The 25,641-nt window shown below is 39.1% G+C and overlaps 1 protein-coding gene across 1 annotated transcript; it reads left to right on the forward strand.

Annotated features, from left to right (window-relative positions):
- The first annotated feature begins 17,676 nt into the window (after window positions 1–17,676).
- LOC104112082 (eukaryotic translation initiation factor 3 subunit A-like) lies at window positions 17,677–25,365 on the forward strand. The gene is given in 16 exon segments (XM_009621911.4): window positions 17,677–17,805; window positions 18,731–18,792; window positions 19,074–19,555; window positions 20,068–20,283; window positions 20,369–20,737; window positions 20,831–20,860; window positions 21,080–21,307; window positions 21,436–21,576; window positions 21,578–21,597; window positions 22,494–22,531; window positions 22,534–22,715; window positions 22,796–22,999; window positions 23,076–23,282; window positions 23,500–23,580; window positions 24,093–24,294; window positions 24,622–25,365. Coding segments are annotated over 15 exon segments (2,874 nt in total). The 5' UTR covers window positions 17,677–17,805; window positions 18,731–18,746; the 3' UTR covers window positions 25,050–25,365.
- Window positions 25,366–25,641: the final 276 nt, after the last annotated feature.

Consider the following 25,641-nt stretch of genomic DNA (forward strand, 5'->3'; position numbering starts at 1 on the left):
CAGATTTAAATTTTGATAGTCCCGTTAGCTCTGTTGGGTGATTCTAGACTTAGGAGCGTGTCTGAATTATGATTTGGAGGTCGGGAGTAGAATCAGGCTTGAAATGACGAAAGTTGGAATTTTGGAAAGTTTAACCAGTAGTGAATTTTTTTATATCGGGGTCGGATTCCGATTCTGGGAGTTACAGTAGGTTCGTGGGGTCATTTGTGACTTATGTGCAAAATTTGAGGTCAATCGGACGTGATTTGATAGGTTCCGACATCGTTTGTAGAATTTGGAAATGTGGAAGTTCATTAGGCTTGAATCCGTATGTAATTCCTGTTTTCGATGTTGTTGGAGGTGATTTGAAGATTTGACTAAGTTCGTATGATATTTTAAGATGTGTTGGTATATTTGGTTGAGGTCCCGGGGGCCTCGGGTTGATTTCGGGTGATTAACGGGTCAAGATTAAAGTTGTAAGGCTACTGAAGTTTGGATTCGGCTGGTGTAATCGGACCTACGGAAGTCTCACTGCAGGTGTGTGTCCGCAGAAGCGATAAAAGGGGCCGCAGAAGTGGCCAAGGATGCTTTGGTCATAGGCCACAGGTGCGCGCAGAAGCGGTTTGCGCAGGAGCGGGCGTTGGGCGCAGATGTGCCATCACGACAGTTGGTTTTGAGGATTTGAATGACCAATTGGTGTCGGATTTTGATGAATTTGGTATGGTTAGACTCGTGAGTGAATGGGCTTTTGGATTTTGTGACTTTTGTCGAATTTCGAGATGTGGGGCCAGGGGTCGGTTTTGGGCCGATTTTGGAATTTGGCTATAATTTCATATTTTTCTTGTGGAATTGATTCCTTTAGCCTATATTGATTGTATTGTACTGCTTGTGGCTAGATTCAGGACGTTTGGAGACCTATTTGAGGGTCAAAGGCATTTGGGAGTAGAGTTTAGGCCAGATTGAGGTAAGTAACACTTTCAAACTTGGTTCTGAGGGTTCGAAACCCGAATTATGTGTTATGTGATTGGTATTGAGGTGACGCACACGCCAAGCGACGGACGTGCGGACGTGCACCATAAAAATTGTGACCTGGTTGACTCCATGGCATTGTATAGTGGTTCTATCTTGTTGGTATCCGTGTTTTCATCATGTGATAAAGTAATTGAGCTGTCACTCATGATAGATATCATGTTTAGGCTTTATGCTAGTACAGTTGGGACCCATAGTGGTCGTTTTCTTGTTGTTGTCTTATTGATTTCATTGATATTTTTTACTCAGTCATATTCATTCATTTCATATCTTATCTCAGTCTCTATTGTTATTTATCGATGCATCATATTATTGTTTTCGGGCTAGTATCATGACATTGTGAGCCCGAAAGAGAGAGACTAGAGAGATTGATGAATGAGTGAGGTCGAGTGCCTGACTATGAGTGACATTTATAGGATCGGGCTGCACGCCGCAGTGGTTATACTGATTTATGATAGCGCTTGGGCTGAAGGAGCCCCTCCGGAGTCTGCACACACCCCCAGTAAGTGCGGTTAATATTATTGAGGGATGGATCTTCCTTGTACATGGATCTTATCTGAAGCATTTTATACCTGGAGATGGATCTTCTCCACGGGCTGGATTTGCCCTACTCGGTACTGGGTGACTGATGGTTAGTGATGTATATATTCCGGGATGGATCTTTCTTGGGCCATTTAGGCCGTATACAGTGCCGAGTGATTGAGCATTTGAGAGTGTGAGCACATGAGGCTGTCAGCATGGTGCATCATATACAGCATATGCATTGGCATGGTAGAAGTATAGGAGTTATATTTTTCATGTCATTTAGATTGATCCGTTTTACTGTTTTAAGATATCTATCGAACTTGAAAGCATGTCTATATTTCTGCACTGTTATTTTCTGTATTAAGTTGTGCCGGTTGAGTTCGTCACTACTTTCAGCCCACAGTTTAGGCTCGTTAGTTACTGAGTTGGTTGTACTCACGCTACACCCTGCACCTCGTGTGCAGATTCAAGTACTTCCGGCTACGGCGGCTGCTGATTTAGGAGACGGATCTCGGAGACTATCGAGGTAGCTGCATGGCGTTCACATGCCTTGACTCTCCTTCATTATCTTTACTTGTACTTCATTTTTTACTCCTTAGATATTGTAGTAGAGTGTATTCTGACATAGATGCTCATGTACTCGGTGACACCCCGATTTTTGGGAGGAATTTGTATTGCGTTGTGGTTTTATTTCGCTTTTTAAATGGTTTCCTCAATATTAACTGCTTCCGTTTTATTTTCATAGTTTTTACTTAGTGATCTGGTTAAGTAGTTGGCTTGCCTAGTTCCACGATAGGCGCCATCACGACGGTTGGTTTTGAGGTCGTGACAAAATCTTTCAAATATAAGTTTTTCAATAAAAATCCTTAGAATATAATCCTTTCAAATAAATATATATTTCGAATATACTCCCTTCAAATAAATATCTCTCGAATATAATTTTTTTCAAATAAAAGTCATCTTGTGACACCATATTTCATAATAACAAAAATAGGGTCTCGACCAACTTTCATATTTTCACGGCGTCTCGTGTCCATATCTCTATCACAACTGCACGGTCAACTCAAGTGCCAAAAATATCAATATATAAAAATCTCCACAATCAATTTACTTTAGAAATAGTTCGAGGGAAGAAAATGACATTGCACTTAAATTAAACCATCAGATAATCTATTGGTTTGGATGTAAAATTTATTAATTTAAAACATAATAGTAACTTATTTTATTTAAAACAACTCAGTCATCGAAAATTAGTAAAAATCATAAATATAAATCTTCAGAGTCTCGTACTAAAAATCCAAAGCCAACACAATAAAACAAGGAATACAAACATATAATAAAATCAAATAATACATCACGAAAGAACACAAGGATTAAGCTATCACGAAAATATAAAATAACCAAAGACAAGTGCAACCATAGAGAAATCTCAACAAAGGGCACTCTCGAGATGTCGTCTCGCAGTCCCAAAAGTAAATACTCAACAGGGGATCTCCCGAGGTATCGCATCGTAGTCCCAAAAGTAAATGCTCAACAAGGGATTTTCCGAGGTACCGTCTCGTAGTCCCAAAAGTAAATGCTCAACAGGGGATCCCCCGAGATACCGCCTCGTAGTCCCAAAATTAAATATGCAAGATAGGGGGATCTCCCGAGGTACGGCCCCGTAGTCCCAAAAAGTAAATATGCATCAACAAGGGCACTACAAGTGCTCAAATATCACAACATATCACAATTTGTACCTCAAGTGCTTAAATATAACAACTTGTCACAGAAATCAACAATAATATTATTTTCCACAATAAGGAGCCCACGACCTGACCATAATATGCACAACACCTTAATAAAAAGTTCGGGAGTGAAAAACTCTACATGAATAATATTTCACAATTTATCACTTTGCCTCAATATGATTCACGCCCTTTATAATTCAATACCATGTTTTCAACAACATAAAATGAAAAGTAATTCATCAAGGAGCAATACCTCTTTAAATCACAACTTCAGAAAATAAATAGATTTATTTATCTTATTAACTAAATTTTCCATTTCAATTATCTGTAGATAAAATCAATAATGAAAGTGTTTTCCATAAAAATGGAAACTCAAACAAATACAGAGTTCACATAAAAGTCAAGTGGCAATCACACCAAATTATCATATAAAAATAACATCGGCAAACAAGGAATGAGGTATGACAATTAAGGGATTTAATAAGTCCAACAATTTTTCAATTTAATACATAAGGGTGTCTACGAATTTTAACCGATATAATTTGCACATATAAATCAAGTACGTACTCGTCACCTCGCGTACATGGTTTTCAATCACACAATTTCCACATAAAACTCAATGCCTAAAGGGTAATTTTCACACACAAGGTTAGGCAAGATACTTACCTTTTTGAAATTATGTCGATATTCCAAAATCGCCTTCTTGCTTGAATTGACCTTAGGACAGCTAAAATCTATCCAAATTAATTGTATAACTTCATTAAAATTCATCGAAAATAATTTCGGATAATGAAACGTCGACTTATAATTTTATTCTAAAAAGTCAACCAAAGTCAACGCGGGGCCCGTCTCTCGGAACCTGACATAATCTTCACGAAATTCGAATACCCATTCCGATACGAGTTCAACCATACCAATTTTATCGAATTCCAATAAAAAATCGTGCTCTAAATCTTGAATTTCCGTTTTGAAAAGTTTTTACAAAAATCCCAATTTCCTGTATTAAACTCGAATTAAATGATGAATATAACCATAGATTCATGAAATATAATCGATTTCGGATATAGAACGCAACCCCAATCAAGCTTGTGAAAAATTTCTCTAGAATCGCCCAATACCGAGCTCCAAAATTCCAATCGAAAAATGAAGAAATGACCATTTTTGGTCTTTAAACATTCTGCCCAGTTTCGCATTTGCGAGCAAAAATGTCGTATCTGCGGCCTCGCTTTTGTGAGCCAAACGTCACATTTGCGACCTTAACTTGCCTGCCCAGATTGCGCACCTACGAGGAATCTTTCGCATCTACACTTTCGCAGAAGTGGCAACAACACCGCAAAAGCGGAAGACAAAGCTGGGCATTACATCGCATCTGCGATCAATACTTCGCAATTGCGGTCGCGCACCTGCGCTCCCCTTTCCGCAGAAGTGACGCAACAGGATTGCCCATATATCGCAGAAGTGACTAGAAATCTCGCAGGAGCGAACACGCACCTGCGCACCAAAATTCGCAGGTACGATTGCACCAGTTGCTGCCCAGAAATTCCAGCAGGTTTAACAAGTCCAAAAATCAACCCGTTAGCCATCCGAAATCTACCCGAGGCCCTTGGGACCTTAATTAATTATACCAACACGTTCCAAAATACAATATGAACTTAGTTGAGGCTTTAAATCACATCAAATAATGCCAAAATTACGAATCGCTCACCGAATCGAATTATGAGTTTTTAAATCTTCCCAGCTTCTATATTTTGCGCCGAAAAGTATCAAATCAATCCGGGATGACTTAAAATTTTTTACACAAGTCATAAATGACGTAATGGAGTTGTTTCAATTTCTAAAATCGAAATCCGACCTCGTTATCAAAAATTCAACCTTCGGTCGAACTTTCCAAAAATCTTCTATTTTTCAACTTTCGCCAAAATGCGTCTAATTATCCTACGGACTTCCAAATCCAAATTCTGACGTACGCCTAAGTCCGAAATTACCCTACGAAACTATTGACATCATCAAAATTCTATTCCATAGCCATTTGCTCAAAAATCAACTCTCCGGTCAACTCTTTTTATTTTAGCTTCTAAAATAAGAATTGTTCTTTTAATTTAATTTTGAATCTACCGAAAACCAAACTCGACGGCACATGCAAATCATAATATATATTACGAAGTTTTTCGGGACCTTAAGTCGCTGAACGGGGCGTTAATTCTTAAAATGACAAATCGGGTCGTTACAGTTTGAATTATAAATTAAAATTAACAACAAATTATAAGTTCCTAATAAGAATGAACGTTGAACCCATTGACCTATTTCAATAAAGAAAGTAATCATGTCCCTCAAAATTTTACAAATGCCTTATTGCGATTTTGAGGATATTTTAGGGAATATTTAAGATAATTGAAGATATTTTAATGACCAAATACTGAAAATAAACAATACAAATTAAAAATACGTTTACCACTATTCTTTAAAGATTTAACAAATAATACAAATCAAAAAATTTAATCTTTTGATCTTTTTTAGATTTGGGGATAAGGAGTTTAGCTTATAGCAAATTTGATATGTGACAATTTAAAGTCTAAAATGACTAACATTTAGTTAATATTTTACAATAAATAATTAATATATGAAAAAATATAAGGACATGTCATTTGTTGGAAGAAATGTTAAAAGAGAAAATTTAATTTAATTCAACTCAAATACAATATATCTTGTCTTTTACTATTTTATCTTTATTACTTTAAGAATTTATTTTACCAATTTGATTTTTAATGCTATATTATAATTGGTTTTGCTTTATTTTTTAATTACTTTCACTACCCATGCCCTTTTCAATGAAAATAAATTTATGTACCCTAATTGAGAGTTTATCAACATGAAAATTTATGTTTATTATATGATAAATTTGAAAAAATAAATTGAATAGGATTCTTTTTCTAATTAGTTATATATATTAGAGAGTAAAATATTTATTCTCAATAGTAACAAAAATAATTTATTATTTATTGATTCAAATTCTTAAAGCTCATCTCATGAATTGAGTATTTAACTATAATTAAATTTTTATTCACTATGACCTCTAAGCTCAAAGGGATATGTTTGATCATATTTCACTTTTGAATCTTTGTTTGCAAGATAATTGTTATTGACTCTTGCCAATTACTTTGTTAATCTCTCTTTCTCCCAACCTCTTAATATTTTTTAAATTTTTAAATATAGTTGTTTGTTCTAATTATTGAATGTAATTTTTAAATATTATATAAAAATATTATTTGGGTGAAAAGTAGCCCTAATTTGATATGCAAATGTATTATGGTTCTTATATATAGTTCAGAGGTAAAATATAAAGAATTACAATTATGTTACATTGTCTAAGTAAAAAATAATTTATATTAGATAATTAAAATATAAATAATTTTAAAGTTCTATATTAAGATTTTTTACATAGTTTAAATAAGGAATGATTTATTTTTTTTATAAAAAGGGGGCTAACTCTCTTAAGTATTAACCATTATTTTACGTATAAAATAAACACATTATAGTTATGTTACATTTTTCCTAAATAAATAAATGGTTTATATTACATAATTAAAATATTAATTGATTTTAATTTTTGTTTTAATTTGTTTACATTGTTCAAAGCAATGATCAGATAACAAATTTTTAGTTGATTTTGAAAAAATGATAACTTTTTAAAGTATTAGCCACTATTCTATGTATAAACTATGCACCTATTGTCCATGATAAAAGTTTGTTTGGTACTACATTTGTCGTCGTACACATTTTTACAACTTCTACAAAAATTAAATATGAAAAATAATACTACTCATTTAAAGCTCTAAATATTAGGACTTCTTATACAGTTTAAATAAGAAAATATTTAATAACTAAAATCTTATTAGATCTAGAAGTGCTAAATATTAGGGAAATAATTAAAATTATAATTTTGTCTAATATGAAATTAGTTTTTAAAAGGTAAAAAGTACGAACGACATTTCGCTAAGGGTCTTCGTGCTTTTAATATAGTATAGATAAGTCTAAAGTGAAAATTTTGTATTTTAGATGCACTTAAAGCCAAATAGGTCTGAAGTGCAATCAATGGTTTCATGCAAAGGCCAATAAGTCTGATGTGAAAAATTGCACTTCAGATGCACTTAAGGCCAAAAGGTGTGAAGTGCAACAAACATTTTCCTATACTTAAGGCCAATAAGTGTGAAGTGAAAAATTACACTTCAGCTGCACTTAAGGCCAAAAGGTCTGAAGTGCAACCAACGTTTTCCTACACTTAAGGCCAATAAGTCTGAAGTGAAAAACTTACACTTCAGAAGCACTTAAGGCCAAAAGGTCTAAAGTGCAACCAACTTTTTCATGCACTTAAAGCCAAATAGGCCTAAAGTGCAAATTTCCCAGAAACATAAATTTTTTCTTTGAATTTTAACAATCCAATTATCACGACCCGAAATTCTCACCAACAAGATCGTGATAGCGCCTAAAATTCACTTGTTAGGCAAGCCAACGTTAGAATAATCTTAAGTTATTTTTAAACAAATCAATTTAGACTAATGCCAATTACTGAAATAATTGTGATAAAACTAGAATAAAATGTGAAAAAAATATAACAACTAAAATATCTAAATGCATTCACTGAATCTGGTGTCACAAGTGCACGAGGTACTAAAATAATATACATAAAGGTTTGAACGAAAGTAAAGTTGTCTAAAAGAAAATAAACATCTAAGATAAAGTAGAAGGGGACTTCAGGATTGCTAACGCCGAGCAGTTGTACCTAAAGTCTCTATACTGATAGCCAACCCGAGCAATCTACGGACCGTCGCTGGGACCGACTCCAAAATCTACACAAGAAGTGCAGAGTATCGTATAAGTACAACCAACCCCATGTACTTAGTAAGTGCCGAGCCTAACCTCGACGAAATAGTGATGAGGCTAAGGCGGGTCACTTACAATAACATGTATGCAGCATATATGAATAATAACAGGAAAAGAGCACACAGAAAAGTAAAGCAGTTAATTTATGAAAATAACTCAATCCTCAAAATCAGTAAATACAGAAATACAAATCTTCAGAGTCTCGTACGAAGTACTAAAGCCAACTCAAGTCAATCAAGGAATACAAAACGCATAAACTGTTGCGGCGCGCAACCCGATTTTACCGTACAACATTATCCTCCCTTATTCCACCATATAAATATCAATAATAATAAGTAATTATATGTTGCGGCGCGCAACACGATCCTACCATATAATCAGAGTCAATATCATAAATTTACCATTATTCTACCATATCAATTCACCCTTATTTCACCTGTTGCGGCACGCAACCCGATCCTACCGTATTTATATAAATTCTCCCTTATTCTACATGTTGCAACGTGCAACCCGATCTATAAATAAATAAATAGGTACAATCAATTTAACAACCCAAATCACTAGAATTCTCTACGATTAACGAATATGAATGTACAACTCAAGAAAATATCTCGTACTAAGTCAAGAAGGCTACATTTAATATTGAGCAGCAAGAAAACAAATCAAATATATGACAGTTAAAAGGTATAAGTAAGACAATTAGGGCAAGTAGCAATTAATCATGAAGGCATGGCAAAACTTAACTATCACGACCCAAAATTTTTCACCGACGGGACCGTGATGGCGCCTAACATTTCACTTGCCAGGCAAGCCAACGTTAGAGAATCATTAAACCAATTCCTTATTTCCATTCAGTAAATAACAATAATTAACTAAAATAAAATATAATAAGTGTGAAATATCATAAAACTATATTAATTACTATCACCCGGATCTAGAGTCACAATTCACGAGCATTCTAGAATTTACTATAAGCAATAGTCTGAAAGAAATAAAATTGTCTGAATGAAAGAAAACAGTAGGACATAAAAAGATAGATGGGGACTTCAAGGTCTGTAAACGCCGACAGATCTACCTTGAGTCTCCGAACAACGGACAAATAGCAAATCTCGATCAACCTGAGCCGATATTAAAATCTGCACAGAAAGTGCAAAGTGCAGCATCAGTACAACCGACTACATGTACTGGTAAGTGTAGAGCCTAACCTCGACGAAGTAGTGACGAGGCTAAGGCAAGGCACCTAAAATCAACCTGTACAAATTAACAATGTATACACAAATAATAGGAATGAATAACTAAACAGAAAATGTCGGGAGGGGAGACATACTGAGGGGAATACAGATAAAGAACTACAACAGAATGATCACCGGAGCAGTCAATATACCATGAATCAACAGGAATAATTAATACAGTAAAGAAAAATGTACGGCATCACCCTTCGTGCTTTTACTCTCAATCTCACTATAAAATTAATAGAAACTGCACGGCATCACCCTTCGTGCTTTTACTCTCATATCATGGCACAGCATCACCCTTCGTGCATTAACACTCACAATATGGCACGGCATCACCCTTCATGCATTAACACTCACAATATGGTACGGCATCACCCTTCGTGCATTAACACTCGCTCTTACCATAATGCAATGCATGAATAACAACAGGAAGATAGAATAACAAGTACAAACCTTTCTTCAACATTTGGTTCCATAATATCAATCTCAACTTTGAAATAAAAATTCAATTATCACCAGAAAATTTCGTAAACATGATAAGAACGATAATTTGAACAACACCAGTATAACACGTAAAAATTTAGCATAGGAATAAGACAATATAAGAAAAACAGAGAAACATGGAAAACAAGTAAATTGGCGGCGCATAAGTACTCGTCACCTCACATATACGCCGCTCACATGAATTTCACTTAGCAAATAATCTAAGGTTCCTAATTCCCTCAAGTCAGGATTAGACATAATACTTACCTCGCTCCGAAGGCCACTTAATTCTCAATCGTAGCTTTTCCTTTGGAATTCACCTCCAAACCACTCGTATCTATTCAAAATGACTCAATAATATCAAATATTGCTAAAGGAATCAATTATATTTCATAAATTAAATTTCTCAATTTTTCCTCCAAAAAGTCAAAAAATCGACCTCGGGCCCGCTTGGTCAAAACCCGAGGTTCGGACCAAAATCTTTTCACCCATTCACCCCCGATCCCGACTATATAATTGGTTATAAAATCCGACCTCAAATCGAGGTCTAAATTCTCAAATTCCCGAAATCCCTAGTTTCTACCCTAACTTTTGGTGAAAGATTCAAGAAATGTAATGGGTAATTGAAAGAAAATGGTTTAGAATCACTTACCAACACTTTGGGGAAGAAAATGACTCTCGGAAATCGCCTCTACCCGTTTGTTTCTTGAAAATATTGAAGAAATGGCTCAAACCCGTGTTTGGAGTCTGTTTTAAGCCGCTGGACAGGCCTTCATCGCGTTCGCGAGAGGCCTGTCGCGATCGCGATGCACAGTGGCCTAAGGCCTTCGTGCTCACGAGTCTTCCTACGCGTTCGCGTAAGGCAACTCCCCCCTAGCCTTCGCGTTCGCGACCCAGTGGACGCGTTCGCGTAGAAGAACATGACCAACCCTCCCCCAGGTCCCCAAGTGCTTCACGTTCACGAAGGGTAAATCCCCCATCACTTCGCGTTCGCGACCAGGCCTTCGCGTTCGCGAAGAAGAAGTCTCAGCCTCACCAGTTTACTCTTCGCGTTCGCGAGAGGACCTTCGCGTAGGCGAAGAAGGGTATGCCATACACCAGAATCTGCAGAGACCAGATTTTTCCCAAGTCCAAAACATCCTGTGGCCTATTCGAAACTCACCCGAGCCCTCGGGGCTCCAAACCAAACATGCACACAAGTCTAAAAACATCATACGAACTTGTTCGCACGATCAAATCGCCAAAATAATACCTAGAACTCTAAATTTAGTACCAATTCAAATGTAATTCTCAAGAACACTTTAAAACTTCTAATTTCTCAACTGTACGTCCGAATAACGTCAAATCAACTCCATTTCACACCAAATTTCACAGCCATGTCTTAAATATCATAATGAACCTGTATCGGGATCCGAAACCAAAATATGGACCCGATACTAACAATGCCAAATATCAATCAATTCTTAAAAATAAATAATTTCCAAACTTTTAATTTTCATCAAAAATTCATAACTCAAGCTAGAGACCTCCAAATTCGATTCCTGGCATACGCCCAGGTCCCATAATTCGATATGGACCTACCGGGACCGTAAAAGCACAGATTCGGGCCTGTTTACCAAAAAAGTTGACCGAAGTCAACTAAAATCAACTTTTAAGGCAAAAAATCTTATTTTCATTAGTTTTCAACATAAAAGCTTTCCGGAAACCTACCGGACTGTGCACGCAAATCGAGAAGGGTAAAATGAGATTTTTAAGGCTTAAGAGCGCATATTCGAATTCTAAAACATAAGATGACATTTTGGGTCATCACATTCTCCACCTCTAAAACAACCGTTCGTCCTCGAACAGACATAGAAAAATACTTGGGCTGGTGAAAAGGTGGGGATATCTACTCCGCATATCAAACTCGGACTCCCAAGTAGATGCCTCAATAGGCTAACCTCTCCACTGCACTCGAACTGAAGGTTAACTCTTTGACCTCAACTGACGAACCTACCGGTCTAAAATAGCCACCGGCTCCTCCTCGTAAGTCAAATCGTCTAACTGGACAGAGCTGAAATCTAACACGTGGGACGGGTCACCATGATATTTTCGGAGCATAGACACATGGAATACCGGATGAACTGAGGATAACCCTGGAGGCAACGCAAGTCTATAAGCTACCTCCCCCACTCTCTCGAGGATCTCAAATGGCCCGATATACCTAGGGCTCAACTTGCCCTTCTTCCCAAATCTCATAACACCCTTCATGGGCGATACCCGAAGCAATATTCTTTCTCCAACCATGAATGCAATATCACGAACTTTATGATCAGCATAACTCTTTTGTCTGGACTGAGCTGTACGAAGTCGATCCTATATAATCTTGACCTTGTCCAAGGCCTCCTGAACTAAATCTGTACCCAATAACCGAGCCTCCCCTGGCTCGAACCACCCAACTGGAGACCTACACTGTCTACCATATAATGCCTCATAGGGAGCCATCTGAATGCTCGACTGGTAGCTGTTATTGTAGGCAAACTCCGTTAACGGCAAAACCTGATCCCAAGAATCTCCAAAGTTAATAACACAGGCGCGGAGCATATCCTCCAAGATCTGAATAGTACGCTCGGACTGCTCATCCGTTTGAGGATGAAATGTTGTGCTCAACTCAACCCGCGTACCCAACTCACGCTGAACTGCCCTCCAAAAGTGCGAGGTAAACTGCGTACCTCGATCAGAAATGATAGACACGGGCACACCATAAAGACGGATGATCTCATGAATATAAATCTCTGCCAACCACTCCGAGGAATAGGTAACTGCCACGGGAATGAAATGCGTTGACTTAGTTAGCCTGTCCACAATGACCCAAACTGCATCGAACTTCCTCTGAGTCCGTGGGAGTCCAACAATAAAGTCCATAGTGATACGCTCCCACTTCCACTTAGAAATATCTAACCTCTGAAGTAAACTACCAGGTCTCTGATGCTCACACTTTACCTGCTGGCAATTTAGGCATCGAGCTACATAGGCAACTATGTCGTTCTTCATTCGCCTCCACCGATAATGTTGCCTCAAGTCCTGATACATCTTGGTGGCGCCCGGATGAATAGAATACCGAGAACTGTGGGACTCCTCAAGGATCAACTCACGAAGTCTATCCACATTAGGCACACAAATACGACCTTGCATCCTCAAAATTCTGTCATCTCCAACAGTAACCTGCTTGGCACCACCGTGCCGCACTGTGTCTCTAAGGACAAGTAAATGAGGATCGTCATCTTGCCGATCTCTGATGCGCTCAAATAAAAAAGACTGAGCAACTGTACAAGCTAGAACATGGCTGGGTTCAGAAACATCTAACCTCATGAACTGGTTGGCCAAGGCCTAAACATCCAATGCAAGCGATCTCTCACCAACTGGAATATATGCAAGGCTACCCATACTGACTAACTTTCTACTCAAAGCATCGGCCACCACCTTGGCCTTCCGGGATGATACAATATGGTGATATTATAGTCTTTCAATAGTTCCAGCCACCTCATCTGCCTCAAATTGAATTCCTTCTGCTTGAACAAATGCTGCAAGCTCCGATGATCAGTGAATACCTCATATGGCACGCCGTAAAGATAGTGCCTCCAAATCTTCAGCGCGTGAACGATGGATGCCAGCTCTAGATCATGAACATGGTAATTATTCTCGTGAAACTTCAGCTGCCATGAAGCATATGGAATAACCTTTCCACCCTACATCAATACCGCACCCAGACCAATACGAGATGCGTCACAATATACTGTATAAGATCTTGAACCTGTGGGTAACATCAATACCGGTGCCGTAGTCAAAGCTGTCTTGAGCTTCTGAAAGCTCGCTTCACACTCGTCTGACCACCTGAACGGGGCACCCTTATGGGTCAATCTGGTCAACGGGGCTACTATGGATGAAAACCCCTCCACAAATCGACGGTAATAGCCCGCCAAACCCAGGAAACTACGGATCTCTGTAGCTGATGTGGGTCTAGGACAATTCTGGACTGCCTCAATCTTCTTAGGATCCACCTGAATACCCTATGCTGATACAACGTGACCCAAGAAAGCAACTGAACTCAACCAAAACTCGCATTTTGAGAACTTAGCATATAACTGGGTGTCTTTTAGAGTCTGAAGAACGATCCGAAGGTGCTGCTCATACTCCCTTCGACTGTGGGAGTAAATCAAGATATCATCAATAAATACAACCACAAAGGAATCCAAGTAGGGTTTGAATACCCGGTTCATCAAATTCATGAATGTTGCTGGGGCATTTGTCAGCCCAAATGACATCACTAGAAACTCACAATGCCCATACCGAGTCCGAAAAGCTGTCTTAGGAACATCAGATGTCCTAATCCTCAACTGATGGTAGCCAGATATCAAATCAATCTTTGAAAACACCTTGGCACCCTGAAGATTATTAAATAAATCATCAATCCTCGGCAATAGATACTTGTTCTTGACGGTGACCTTGTTCAACTGTCGATAGTCTATACACATCCTCATCGATCCATCTTTCTTCTTCGCAAACAACACATGTGCACCCCAGGGAGAGACACTAGGTCTAATGAAGCCCTTATCAAGCAAATCTTGCAACTTCTCTTTCAATTCTTTCAACTCTGGCGGGGCCATGCGGTATGGCGGAATGGAAATGTGCTGAGTGTCCGGAGCCAAATCAATGCAGAAATCAATATCCCTGTCAGGTGGCATCCCCGGTATGTTTGCAGGAAACACCTCTAGAAACTCACGAACAACCAGCACTGAATCCATGGAAGGAACCTCCGCACTAGAATCGCGGACATAAGCTAAATAAGCTAGACACCCCTTCTCGACCATATGCCGAGCCTTCACATAAGAGATAACCCTACTGACAGAATGGCCAAGATTCCCTCTCCACTCTAATCGAGGCAACCCCTGCAAGGCTAAGGTCACCATCTTGGCGTGACATTCTAATATAGCATGATAAGGTGACAGCCAATCCATACCCAGTATGACATCAAAATCAACCATGTCGAGAAGTAGAAGATCTACACGAGTCTCAAGACTCCTAATGGTGACCACACACGAATAATAAACACGATCTACCACAATAGCTTCTCCCACTAGTGTGGACACATACACAGGAGCACTCAAAGAATCACAGGGCACAACCAAATAGGAAGCAAAATAGGATGACACATAGGAGTAAGTAGATCCCGAATCAAATAGAACTGAAGCATCTCTACTGCAAATTGAAACAGTACCTGTGATAACAACGTCAAATGACTCAGCCTCATGCCTGGATGGGAAAGCATAACACCAGGGCTGGGCCCCACCATCCTGAATTACGTCCATGAGACGACCTCTATGTGGATGGTTTCCACCTCTAACGACCTGACCTCCACCTCTAACTGTCTGGCCCCTACCTCTGGCTGCCTGACCCCTGCCTCTGGCTGGCTGAGCAAGTGGTGCAACAACTGGTGTCGGAAACATGGCACGAGAACTTTGATATTGTGAGTTGCCCGTTGCCCGAGGGCAAAATCTGGCAATATGCCTCGGATCACCACAAGTATAACATAACCTCGGCGGTTGTGACTGCTGACCCTGAAACTGACCCTGTCGACCTGAATAACCACCCTGATAACTCTGGAGTGGAGGTGCACTAATAGGAGCTGGTGGTGCACTATAGGCTAGCTAGTCGGAATAATGCATCTGAGGGCCACGACCACCTGAGGCACCATGGGATGCCTGGAGCGCTGAATGAAATGGCCTGGGAGGATGGCCTCTACCAAAAGTACTCCTGCCTCTAGATGAGGCACCGCTGAACTCACCGGAATGACGAGGCCTTTTGTCAGACCCCTGACCTCCCTGAGTAAGAACCATCTCGACTCGTCTAGCGATATTAGCAGCCGCTTGAAAAGAAATCTCACTCCCAGTTTCCTTAGCCATCTGCAATCCGATAGGCTGAGCAAGTCCATCAATAAACCTCCTCACCTTCTCTCTCTCGGTGTGAAGCAGAAGAATAGCATGACGGGCCAAATCCACAAAACGAGTCTCATACTGAGTAACCATCATACCGCCCTGCTGGAGACGCTCAAACTGACGGCGACGCTCCTCAATGTGATAGGCAGAAACTTCTCTATGAAGAGCTGAGAGAATTGGTCCCAAGTAAGAGCAGGCGACCCAGCTGGTCTGGTCAACAAGTAATCTCTCCACCATTTCTTGGCGGAACCAGTCATATGAAATGCAGCAAAATCGACCCCATTGGTCTCCACTATACCCATGTTCCGTATAACCTAGTGACAGCTGTCAAGATACTCCTGGGGGTCCTTTAAAGGAGCACTACTGAAGTGAACAGGAAAGAGCTTGGTAAACCTGTATAATCTCTATAAAGCCTCAGAAGACATAGCTGGCCCATCTCCAACCTGTGCCGCAATAATCGCTGAACTAACCCAATTAGCTGAGCTGCTGGAGCCTGATACTGGGGAGCTATCTACTTCGGAGCGGGAGTGGTAGGATTCTGGGCTCCTCCTCTAGCTTGAGAGATTGCTAGTGCCATGGGAAATGCGCCAGTCTAGGCCACACTCTCCATAAGGCCCACCAAACGAACCAAAGCGTCCTGAAGTACTGGGTAGCAATGAACCCCTCCGGAACCTGAGCTGGTCCGACAGGAACAGTCTGGGCTGGAACCTCCTCGTCAATCTTTATCTGAGGCTCCATTGCTGGGGCTGCTGCTCGGGCCCTAGGCTGAGCCATGCCTCTGCTTCGGCCTTTGGCACGGCCTCGACCTCAACCTCTGCCCCGCGTAGGAGCTATCACTGGAGGCTTTGGAGGCTTCTCAGCTGAGGAAGCGGTACGTGTTCTCACCATCTGCGAGAGAATAAGAGTAGAAGAGTTCAATCAGTATTGAGAAAGCAAAATCGCACGACAAGGAAGAATAGAAGTGAAACTTGTTAATAAACTTCATAGCCTCTAGAAGATAAGCACAGACGTCTCTGTACCGATCCTCTAGACTCTACTAAGCTTGCTAGTGAATCGTGAGACCTATGTAACTTAGTGCTTTGATACCAACTGTCACGACCCGAAATTTCCCACCTACGGGACCGTGATGGCACCTAACATTTTACATGCCAGGCAAGCCAACGTTAAAGAATCATTAAACAAATTCCTTATTTCCATTCAGTAAATAACAATAATTAACTAAAATAAAATATAGTAAGTGCGGAATATCATAAAAATGTATTAATTACTACCACTCGGATATGGAGTCACAATTCACGAGCATTCTAGAATTTACTACAAGCAATAGTCTGAAAGAAATATAACTGTCTGAATGAAAGAAAACAGTAGGACATAAAAAGATAGACATATATCGTTGATTGTTTCTCGTCGTTCTTCGGGGATAATTGGTTTTACATATCAATTATTACTTTAGACTTTCTGACAATCTTTCTGTACTTCAGTTTCCTTGAAATTTTTCATTGGTCTATCTTTTATTAATTAGTTTATGCTTTATTATTAAACCCGATTACATCAATAATAATGCGTAAACACTATTTATTAATATAGTTTCAAGTTTTTATCAATTATCGACAAATGGTACTTATGGTTGCAAATATTATATAAGACTAAGAGTTAGTTTAGTCAAATATAATGAGTTAAACTATTTTATTTTAATTGGTACATGGTATTTCCTACTATCCTAGTACTAGTATGATGTTTCTAATTTAAAGTCCTATCACCGTTAAATAAAGAAAGGAAAGAATTCTACAAATACAGGTCAAAATAACATTTTCCAAAAAGTTTGGGGGTGCCAATAGTGTTTTAATAAAAATAAAGGACCAGTTCCAGTGAACCCTGGAACACATCATATTTGCTTCACTTAGCTCGGTTTTTAGGGCAAACAAAAAGAGAGACAGTGCGGCACTCACAAAGCATCGAAATCTACTGGTATTTTTTTGTTAAATTTGGGAACTTTTTAAATTTCTATGTATATGAAACAATTTTTTTGGTTAGATTTGTGGAATTTTTAGTACAGTTTTAATCCGATATGAGTAGATGCGTATATGTAGATGCTCATTTGGATTTGTATCCGATTTATAATTTTGTTTATCATGATGTTCATATAAAAATAAAGAAAAATTTAATCTTGATGGATTTAGCTGAGAGTACATTGTACATTTATTCCTTTTTTTGGTCCTTTTTTTGTTATTGCAAAATCTGAAATTACAAGGAATAGAGTTTATGCTGTTGCTTACATGCTGTGATTTGTAATTTTGTTTTCTTATTTGTTCTTGTTCTGCGTAATATTGCTATTTACGTGTTAATTTTTAGATTGGAAAGGATGGGCGTGAATGAGGGAAAAAAGAGGAGAAATAGGCCTAATTAGAGCAAAGTTAATTTAATTGATTGATGGTTATTTTAGATTTGTTCCCAGGAGAAAAGATGATATAGAAACTGCCCCGGGGCTTTGGTTGTCTAGTGGTGAGAGCGTAGCTTGTGTTTTGTGGGTTAGGCGCACTCACAGGTTCGAACCCTGTCATAGGTGGTATTTAACCGGAGAAGGGTAGAGGGTGGGCCCATTACCGTGTGCCACTGGACCTTGGAGATTTCTCGGTTATAGAGAAAGGATGATAAAGAAATCATTATTCTGGTCTGCTATTCTTTTTTCTTTTTCTCTTCTTCTGGTTTTGTGTGTGTGTGGTGGTAGGGGGGGGGGACAAAGTGGCTAAAGTTCTTGCCTTTTCGAGCTAATGATTTGATTCTCGTGTAGCAATTTCTTGAAGTCTTACTACGAGTGTTTAGATTTAACATTTTTGTTCTTGCCTGTTGATGAACTTCTTTGCACTTGACTCATCCAACTATTCCTTTGCAGGTGAAAGATCCTTGAAATGGCGACTTTTGCCAAACCTGAGAATGCTTTGAAGCGTGCTGAAGGTTAGTGGAGTTACTATCTGGATCTGATTTAGCAAATTACTTTTACAGTAAACTTCTCAAAGCTTTACTTTGAGATGTGCCCTGGTATTATGTACTCTGTACACTTGCAGACTTATATCTCAAGTGATATCTGCAATTTAGGAGGGGTTATATGGTCACAGGGTGAGGGTGGTCTAGATGATTTTTAATATTATAGGAGGGTGAAGTTTTGTAAATTCCAGATGTTTTAATAGTAAAATTGAGAATGTTGGTATGTTTACTAATTTGATGTTTTGATGCAGAGTTGATTACTGTTGGACAAAAGCAAGAAGCGCTGCAAGCACTTCATGATCTTATTACTTCAAGGAGGTATAGAGCATGGCAAAAAACTCTTGAAAGGATAATGTTCAAGTATGTAGAGCTATGTGTTGACATGAGAAGGGGGAGGTTTGCCAAGGATGGCCTAATTCAATATCGTATAGTCTGTCAACAAGTGAACATTAACTCCTTAGAGGAGGTGATAAAGCATTTCATGCATTTAGCTACTGAGCGAGCTGAACTGGCTCGCAATCAAGCACAGGCGCTGGAGGAAGCTCTGGATGTGGAGGACTTGGAAGCTGATAAAAGGCCTGAAGATCTTATGTTGAGTTATGTTAGTGGGGAGAAAGGAAAAGATAGATCTGATCGCGAGCTTGTCACTCCCTGGTTTAAGTTTTTGTGGGAGACATATAGAACTGTTCTGGAGATCTTGCGTAACAACTCAAGATTGGAGGCTCTGTATGCTGTAAGTTTCCATTGCCCTTTCTTTTCGTTAGGTTTTTGAATAATTAGACTGCATTTATGTTCTTAGGTGAGGAATTTTAGTATCATGACTTTCAGGCTTGTTTAGACTGTAATTGAGTAAGCAGGTTTGTCCTTTTTTTCTTTTCAATTTGCTTGCCTGGGAAGTGATTGTGCTTCTGATTTCTGCTTAGTAAATCAATCCCTTTTCACTTCTTATTCACAATCTTCATGGGCGTCTTTCTCAGTTTGCGGGGCATCTGTCCATGTTCTTTGTTTCATACATGTATCAATTTTGTCAGAATATAAGTCTATTCTTTTTGATAAAAGTTTATATATATATCATCCGGGTGTAATTTTTTTTTTTGTGTGTTAGAACCTGATTTGTCCTGTATGCCATTTAAGCTTTCTGCGTGGCTGATAGGAAGTTCTGTACTCTTTCAATCTTTAGTTGAGCATATATTTTTTCACCGAAAGAAATGAGGTTTAATTAAGCTTCAAACCTATTTTGCTCAGATGACAGCACACCGAGCCTTTCAGTTCTGTAAGCAGTACAAACGTACAACAGAATTTCGTCGTCTTTGTGAAATCATCCGAAATCATTTGGCAAATCTCAACAAGTATAGAGATCAGAGGGACCGGCCCGATCTGTCTGCTCCAGAGAGCCTGCAATTGTATCTAGACACTAGATTTGAACAACTGAAAGTTGCTACCGAACTGGGTCTTTGGCAGGTTATTACTTTTTCTGATAGATTATAAGCATATCTTTGTCCTATATGGGAGTGAACTTCATATGTTTTAGTTTTCTTTGAAACAGGAAGCTTTCCGTTCCATAGAAGACATATATGGATTGATGTGCATGGTTAAGAAAACCCCCAAGGCGTCATTGATGGTTGTTTACTATGGGAAGCTTACTGAGATATTTTGGATGTCATCAAATCATCTTTATCATGCTTATGCATGGCTCAAGCTTTTTTCTCTTCAGAAGAGTTTTAATAAAAATTTAAGCCAGAAGGATTTGCAGTTAATAGCATCGTCTGTTGTCCTAGCTGCACTTTCAGTGCCTCCTTATGATCAGTTGTATGGTGCATCTCATCTTGAGCTTGAAAATGAGAAGGAGAGGAGTTTGAGGGTGGCCAATCTAATAGGTTTCGAAGTCGAACCCAAAGCTGAAAACAGAGTAGCGGTAATTCCATTTTTGATTATTTTAATTATTTCCTTACTATTAATCTCTTGCTTGCTGAACAGCTTCTGTTCCCTTGCTTTTTCTCCTTTTCAGCTCTCCCGATCATCACTTCTTTCAGAGTTGGTGAGTAATTATATATATGTTTTTTTAATTTAGCATATAGTCCTTCAATTTTTTTCCATTTTTATAGTTTAAATTCCTCGTCTCTTTGCATTCAATGAACCCATTAAATTTTTCGAGGCAAAGATGAGCACATGTCAGTTTTTGAAATCGTTCAGTCTCTTGATTTTTTAATTGTTTGTCGGTTTCTTTGTTTTTTCTTAATTGTTTCTCCTTCTGTAGGTGTCCAAAGGTGTGATGTCCTGTGTCACCCAAGAAGTGAAAGATCTTTATCATCTGTTAGAAAATGAGTTTCTTCCTTTGGATCTGGCACTGAAGGTGCAGCCCGTATTGAGCAAAATATCAAAGCTTGGCGGTAAGCTGTCTTCAGTTTCCTCAGTTCCTGAAGTACAACTGTCTCAGTATGTTCCTGCCTTGGAAAAACTTGCTACTCTGAGGTTGCTCCAGCAGGTATGTACTCTGTTTTTTACCTTTTGATAAAGAGCACGCATGCACATTATTTAAGGTGGAAGTCCAACTTTCAATTCTGTCTTCATTTTAACTGAGAATGCTGCTATTTGTTCCTTTTCTTGTTGCAGGTCTCTCAGGTGTATCAGACAATTCAGATTGATAACATATCTAAGATGATCCCATTCTTTGACTTCACTGTTATTGAGAAGATATCAGTTGATGCGGTTAGACGTAATTTTCTAGCTATCAAAGTTGATCACATGAAGGGCGCTGTCTTCTTTGGTAAACAGGTATAATGTGTCACTTGGAATTAAAACTTCCTTCAGTTTTTGTTTGTGTCGGTTGGGTGCCCCTAGAGGTTCCTTTCCTGTGTCTTCGTCAGTTGGTTCTGAGAGATTTTATCCGCATTATCAATTATCTCTGCAGACCACATTCTTCTTTCTCCACATTCTTCTTTCCCTCATTGTAAGTAAAAGCACGGGAATAGCTCGCTTATGGCATCTACAGAACCTCGCGTGTCTTATGTTATCTAATTCTTCTATGGAGATATTTTTATTATCATAATTTTGCCAGGCATGACAGAAAGACACTTGTATTTCCTGAAGGAGAAAGTAGATTTAAAGCAGGGTCAACATTTCTTGTATTTGATTTTAATGTTTTGTGCAAAATAGTGGGCTCTCTAAGGGTGTGTGGTTAGCATAATAAGTTTGTAGTTCAGTCACTAGAACTAGGAGCTTGTGAACTCTGAACTGCAGTTAGTTTCTGAGATATAAGAGCTTTAGTGGGTTGCTGTTTTCAGCTGATTCTATGTTGTGGGATTTGGTCCATGGGGATTGTTTCAAAGTCTTACTCTTATGGATTTGTAAGTTCAGCCTGTACCTCTGTGGTATATATGTTGGTGAACTGATCCAGAAGAGTTTGTAGTTGTTTCTTTGAGACACTTTGAACTACATGGTTTTGATTTTCCCCCATTAAGCCATGTAGGCTAGGTTATCATACATCATTTGCTCATAATTTTGTTTCCAGAGTATTGAGGTACCTCTGTGGTATATATGTTGATGAACTGATGCAGGAGATTTTGTAACTGTTTCTTTGAGACACTTTGAACTACAGGGTTTTGATTTCCCCCCATTAAGCCGTGTAGGCTAGTTTATCATACATCATTTGCTTATAATTTTGTTTCCAGAGTATTGAGGCGGAAGGACTCCGGGATCATCTGTCTCTTTTGGCTGAATCCCTTAGCAACGCAAGGACAATGATTTGTCCCCCAGCAAAGAAGACTGCCAAGCTTGGGGAAGCACTGTCTAATTTAGCGGAGATAGTGGAGAAGGAGCACAAGAGACTTCTTGCCCGGAAGTCCATTATTGAGAAGCGCAAAGAGGAGCAAGAGCGTTTACTCTTAGAAATGGTATGAAATTCTTGGCGGTGTTGTGAATTGCTTGTTATTGTTGTTATCGCGTATGAACTTTTGCGACCATTTCTTTTAAGGAACGAGTGGAGGAAACTAAGAGGCGAGAGCTACAAAAGATGACTGAAGAGGCTGAGCAAAAGCGCATTGCTGCCGAGTATGAGCAAAGAAGGAACCAACGAATTTTGAAGGAGATAGAGGACCGAGAACTTGAAGAGGCCCAAGCTTTGCTGCACGAAGCTGAAAAGCGCAGCAAGAGGAAGAAGAAGCCAGTCCTAGAGGGAGTAAGTATATAACTTGTACTTCTATTCCCAAAAACTTTCAATTGGAAAATCTTACCTGGCATTAATTTGATTTCAGGAAAAGATGACCAAACAGGTGATCATGGAATTGGCGCTGAATGAGCAACTGAGAGAGAGGCAAGAAATGGAAAAGAAGTTGCTCAAATTTGCTAAAACTATGGATCATCTGGAGAGAGCTAAGAGAGAAGAAGCTGCACCTCTTATTGAATCTGCATTTAAACAACGTTTAGCTGAAGAGGCAGCTCTTCATGAACGCGAGCAGCAGGTTTGCATTAAAGTCACATTATGCTTTTTGCCCCCCCACAATAACAAGTACTTCCACATTTTTACCACAGGGATAACTAGCTTGTGGCAGCCAAGTGTTCATGAAAAAAATTTCTTTCACATTTCTCTTAAGAAAGTGATACGTTATCTTTTAACCTTCTACCTCTTTCGTTGAAATATTGCTGATGAATTGACCTTGCGTTTTAATACGTTCTCAGCAAGAGATTGAGCTGAGCAGACAACGACATGCTGGAGACTTGGAAGAGAAAAGGAGGCTGGGACGCATGTTGGAGAACAAGGTCAGTTTATCCGACTTCTATGAATTTGCTGAACTGCTAGATATAAGCTTTTGATGATATAACTGAACTATTTGTTGTAAAGTTGGGTCAGTGCTATTGATAGTTTATTGGGTCTAAATGGAACTGATGTAGGATCAAAGTTGGTAACTTCTGAACTTAGTGCAGGCTACTTTAATCTTTGAGCTGTGAAGCTAGTGGTAATAGAAAGAGTTGTTTTTTCTTTTATTCTGTCTAGTTTCTTGTATAATGGCCTTGTTTGAAAATAAAAAGGGAAGTTCAAAATCCTTTGCAGCAATTCACCTTATTATGAATACATTGGCATATCACAGTAGCCAGCAATGACGAAAATTGTCTCCGATATATGCTTACTTTTTGTGGAACTAGTTGAAATCTGAGCAGCCATCGGCTTGCTGAAGACTGGTCTTGGTCTCTGACAAAGTAGGTGGTTGACGTAGGCTGCATTGATTCATGCTAATGCATAGATTAGCTGATATATATTCCTAATCATGCAGAGAATTTTGCAAGAAAAAGTTGTCAGTAGCCGAGAAGCTGAATTCACTAGAATGAAATGGGAGAGACAGGAAAGGATCAGCCAGATAATTCAATCAAGGAAGCAGGAGAGGGAAGCTAGGAGGAAAATGATATTCTTCCTGCGATCTGAGGAGGAGCGACAAAAGAGGTTGCAGGAGGAGGAGGAAGCCCGCAAACGTGAAGGTACTTTGCTGGTTAATTCCCCATCCACGTCATGTGCTTTCAAATCTTTTAGGGTTAAGGGGGCCGGGTGGGCATTTATCGAGGTGTGTCCAACCAAAGAGTTCATGCTTCTGTTTGTCCGACATGTATTTTTTTGGGTTTTGGATACTCTGCTACACTTTTATCACTATAGCATGTACTCGACCATTCAGAACTTATAAACTGTCCTTTTTAAGTTCTTTTTCCCTTTCTTGCTCCTTTCTTTTTACCCCCCTGCCTGCAGTTGAGGTTCAGTAGCTACTCAAAATTAATTTAGCATCATATGGCAACTTTCTGTAAATTTTGCAGAGGCAGAGAGACGGAAGAAAGAGGAAGCTGAGCGGCAAGCCAAGTTAGATGAGATTGCAGAAAAGCAGAGGCGACGAATGCTAGAACTTGAAGAGAAAGAAAAACGGGAGAGAGAAGAGATCTTGCGTAAGTCCACTGCTGTGCTGCCAAAGCGTGCTGAGCCTCCAACCTTGGGGCGTCCCGCAGAACTTGGTGGAGCTGCTCCAATTCCTGCTGCAGCAGCTACTGCACCTACTCCTGGCCCTGGGAAATATGTTCCTAGGCACTTACGAGCGAAAATGGATGGTGCAGGCCAGGCTCCACCTCCTGAAACTGACAAGTGGGGCGGTGGAAGTAAGCCAGATGATCGACCATCATGGCGCGATGAACGAAAGCCGTCTTCATTTGGTAGTGGCTCGAGGACCAGTTGGCCGGCTTCTAGGCAGTGAATGCGTTTAGTCACTTAGAGTCGTGCAGTGGCTTATACCGGAGTCTTGCATCCTCGGCATTTTGGTTCAAGAAATTCAATTTGCTGTTTACCTTTTTTTGTGACTTTTACCTAATGTGTATCGGAGTTTTTATTTATTATGAGCTCAAGCATTTCTTGACTAAGATATTTTCTGGACGGTATGGAGAGGCTTGAAGTTTTTGACAGGTGATCTGATGTTCTTTTTGTCCGCAAATAACTACAGTTGCTATTATGTTCAACTTTCTTTTTCCTAGTGAAAGTGTAAGACGATGGCCTATATTATTTCCCGTTGCTTATCATGTTGTCTCCATCTTGTTATATACTTATTTGGCAATACATTTTTGCAATAGTGAAAATAACACCCCTAGTTTAAGTGTTTTGTCAGTTTTGGATCAACACGTGTAACCTTGAAAGGAGATAGTTAAAAGGAGATACCTATTACTAGGGGTTTAATAGGAGTGTTTATGGTTAGGTTTCGCTTGGTTTTTGCTTAAAACTAAACCAAACTAGCGAAATCGATTTTTTCAATATTCAAACCAAACCAATATAGTATAATTTTTATTGGTTTCAAT

Source organism: Nicotiana tomentosiformis, chromosome 7 (genome assembly GCF_000390325.3).
Source record: "Nicotiana tomentosiformis chromosome 7, ASM39032v3, whole genome shotgun sequence".
NCBI classification, from domain to species: domain Eukaryota; kingdom Viridiplantae; phylum Streptophyta; class Magnoliopsida; order Solanales; family Solanaceae; genus Nicotiana; species Nicotiana tomentosiformis.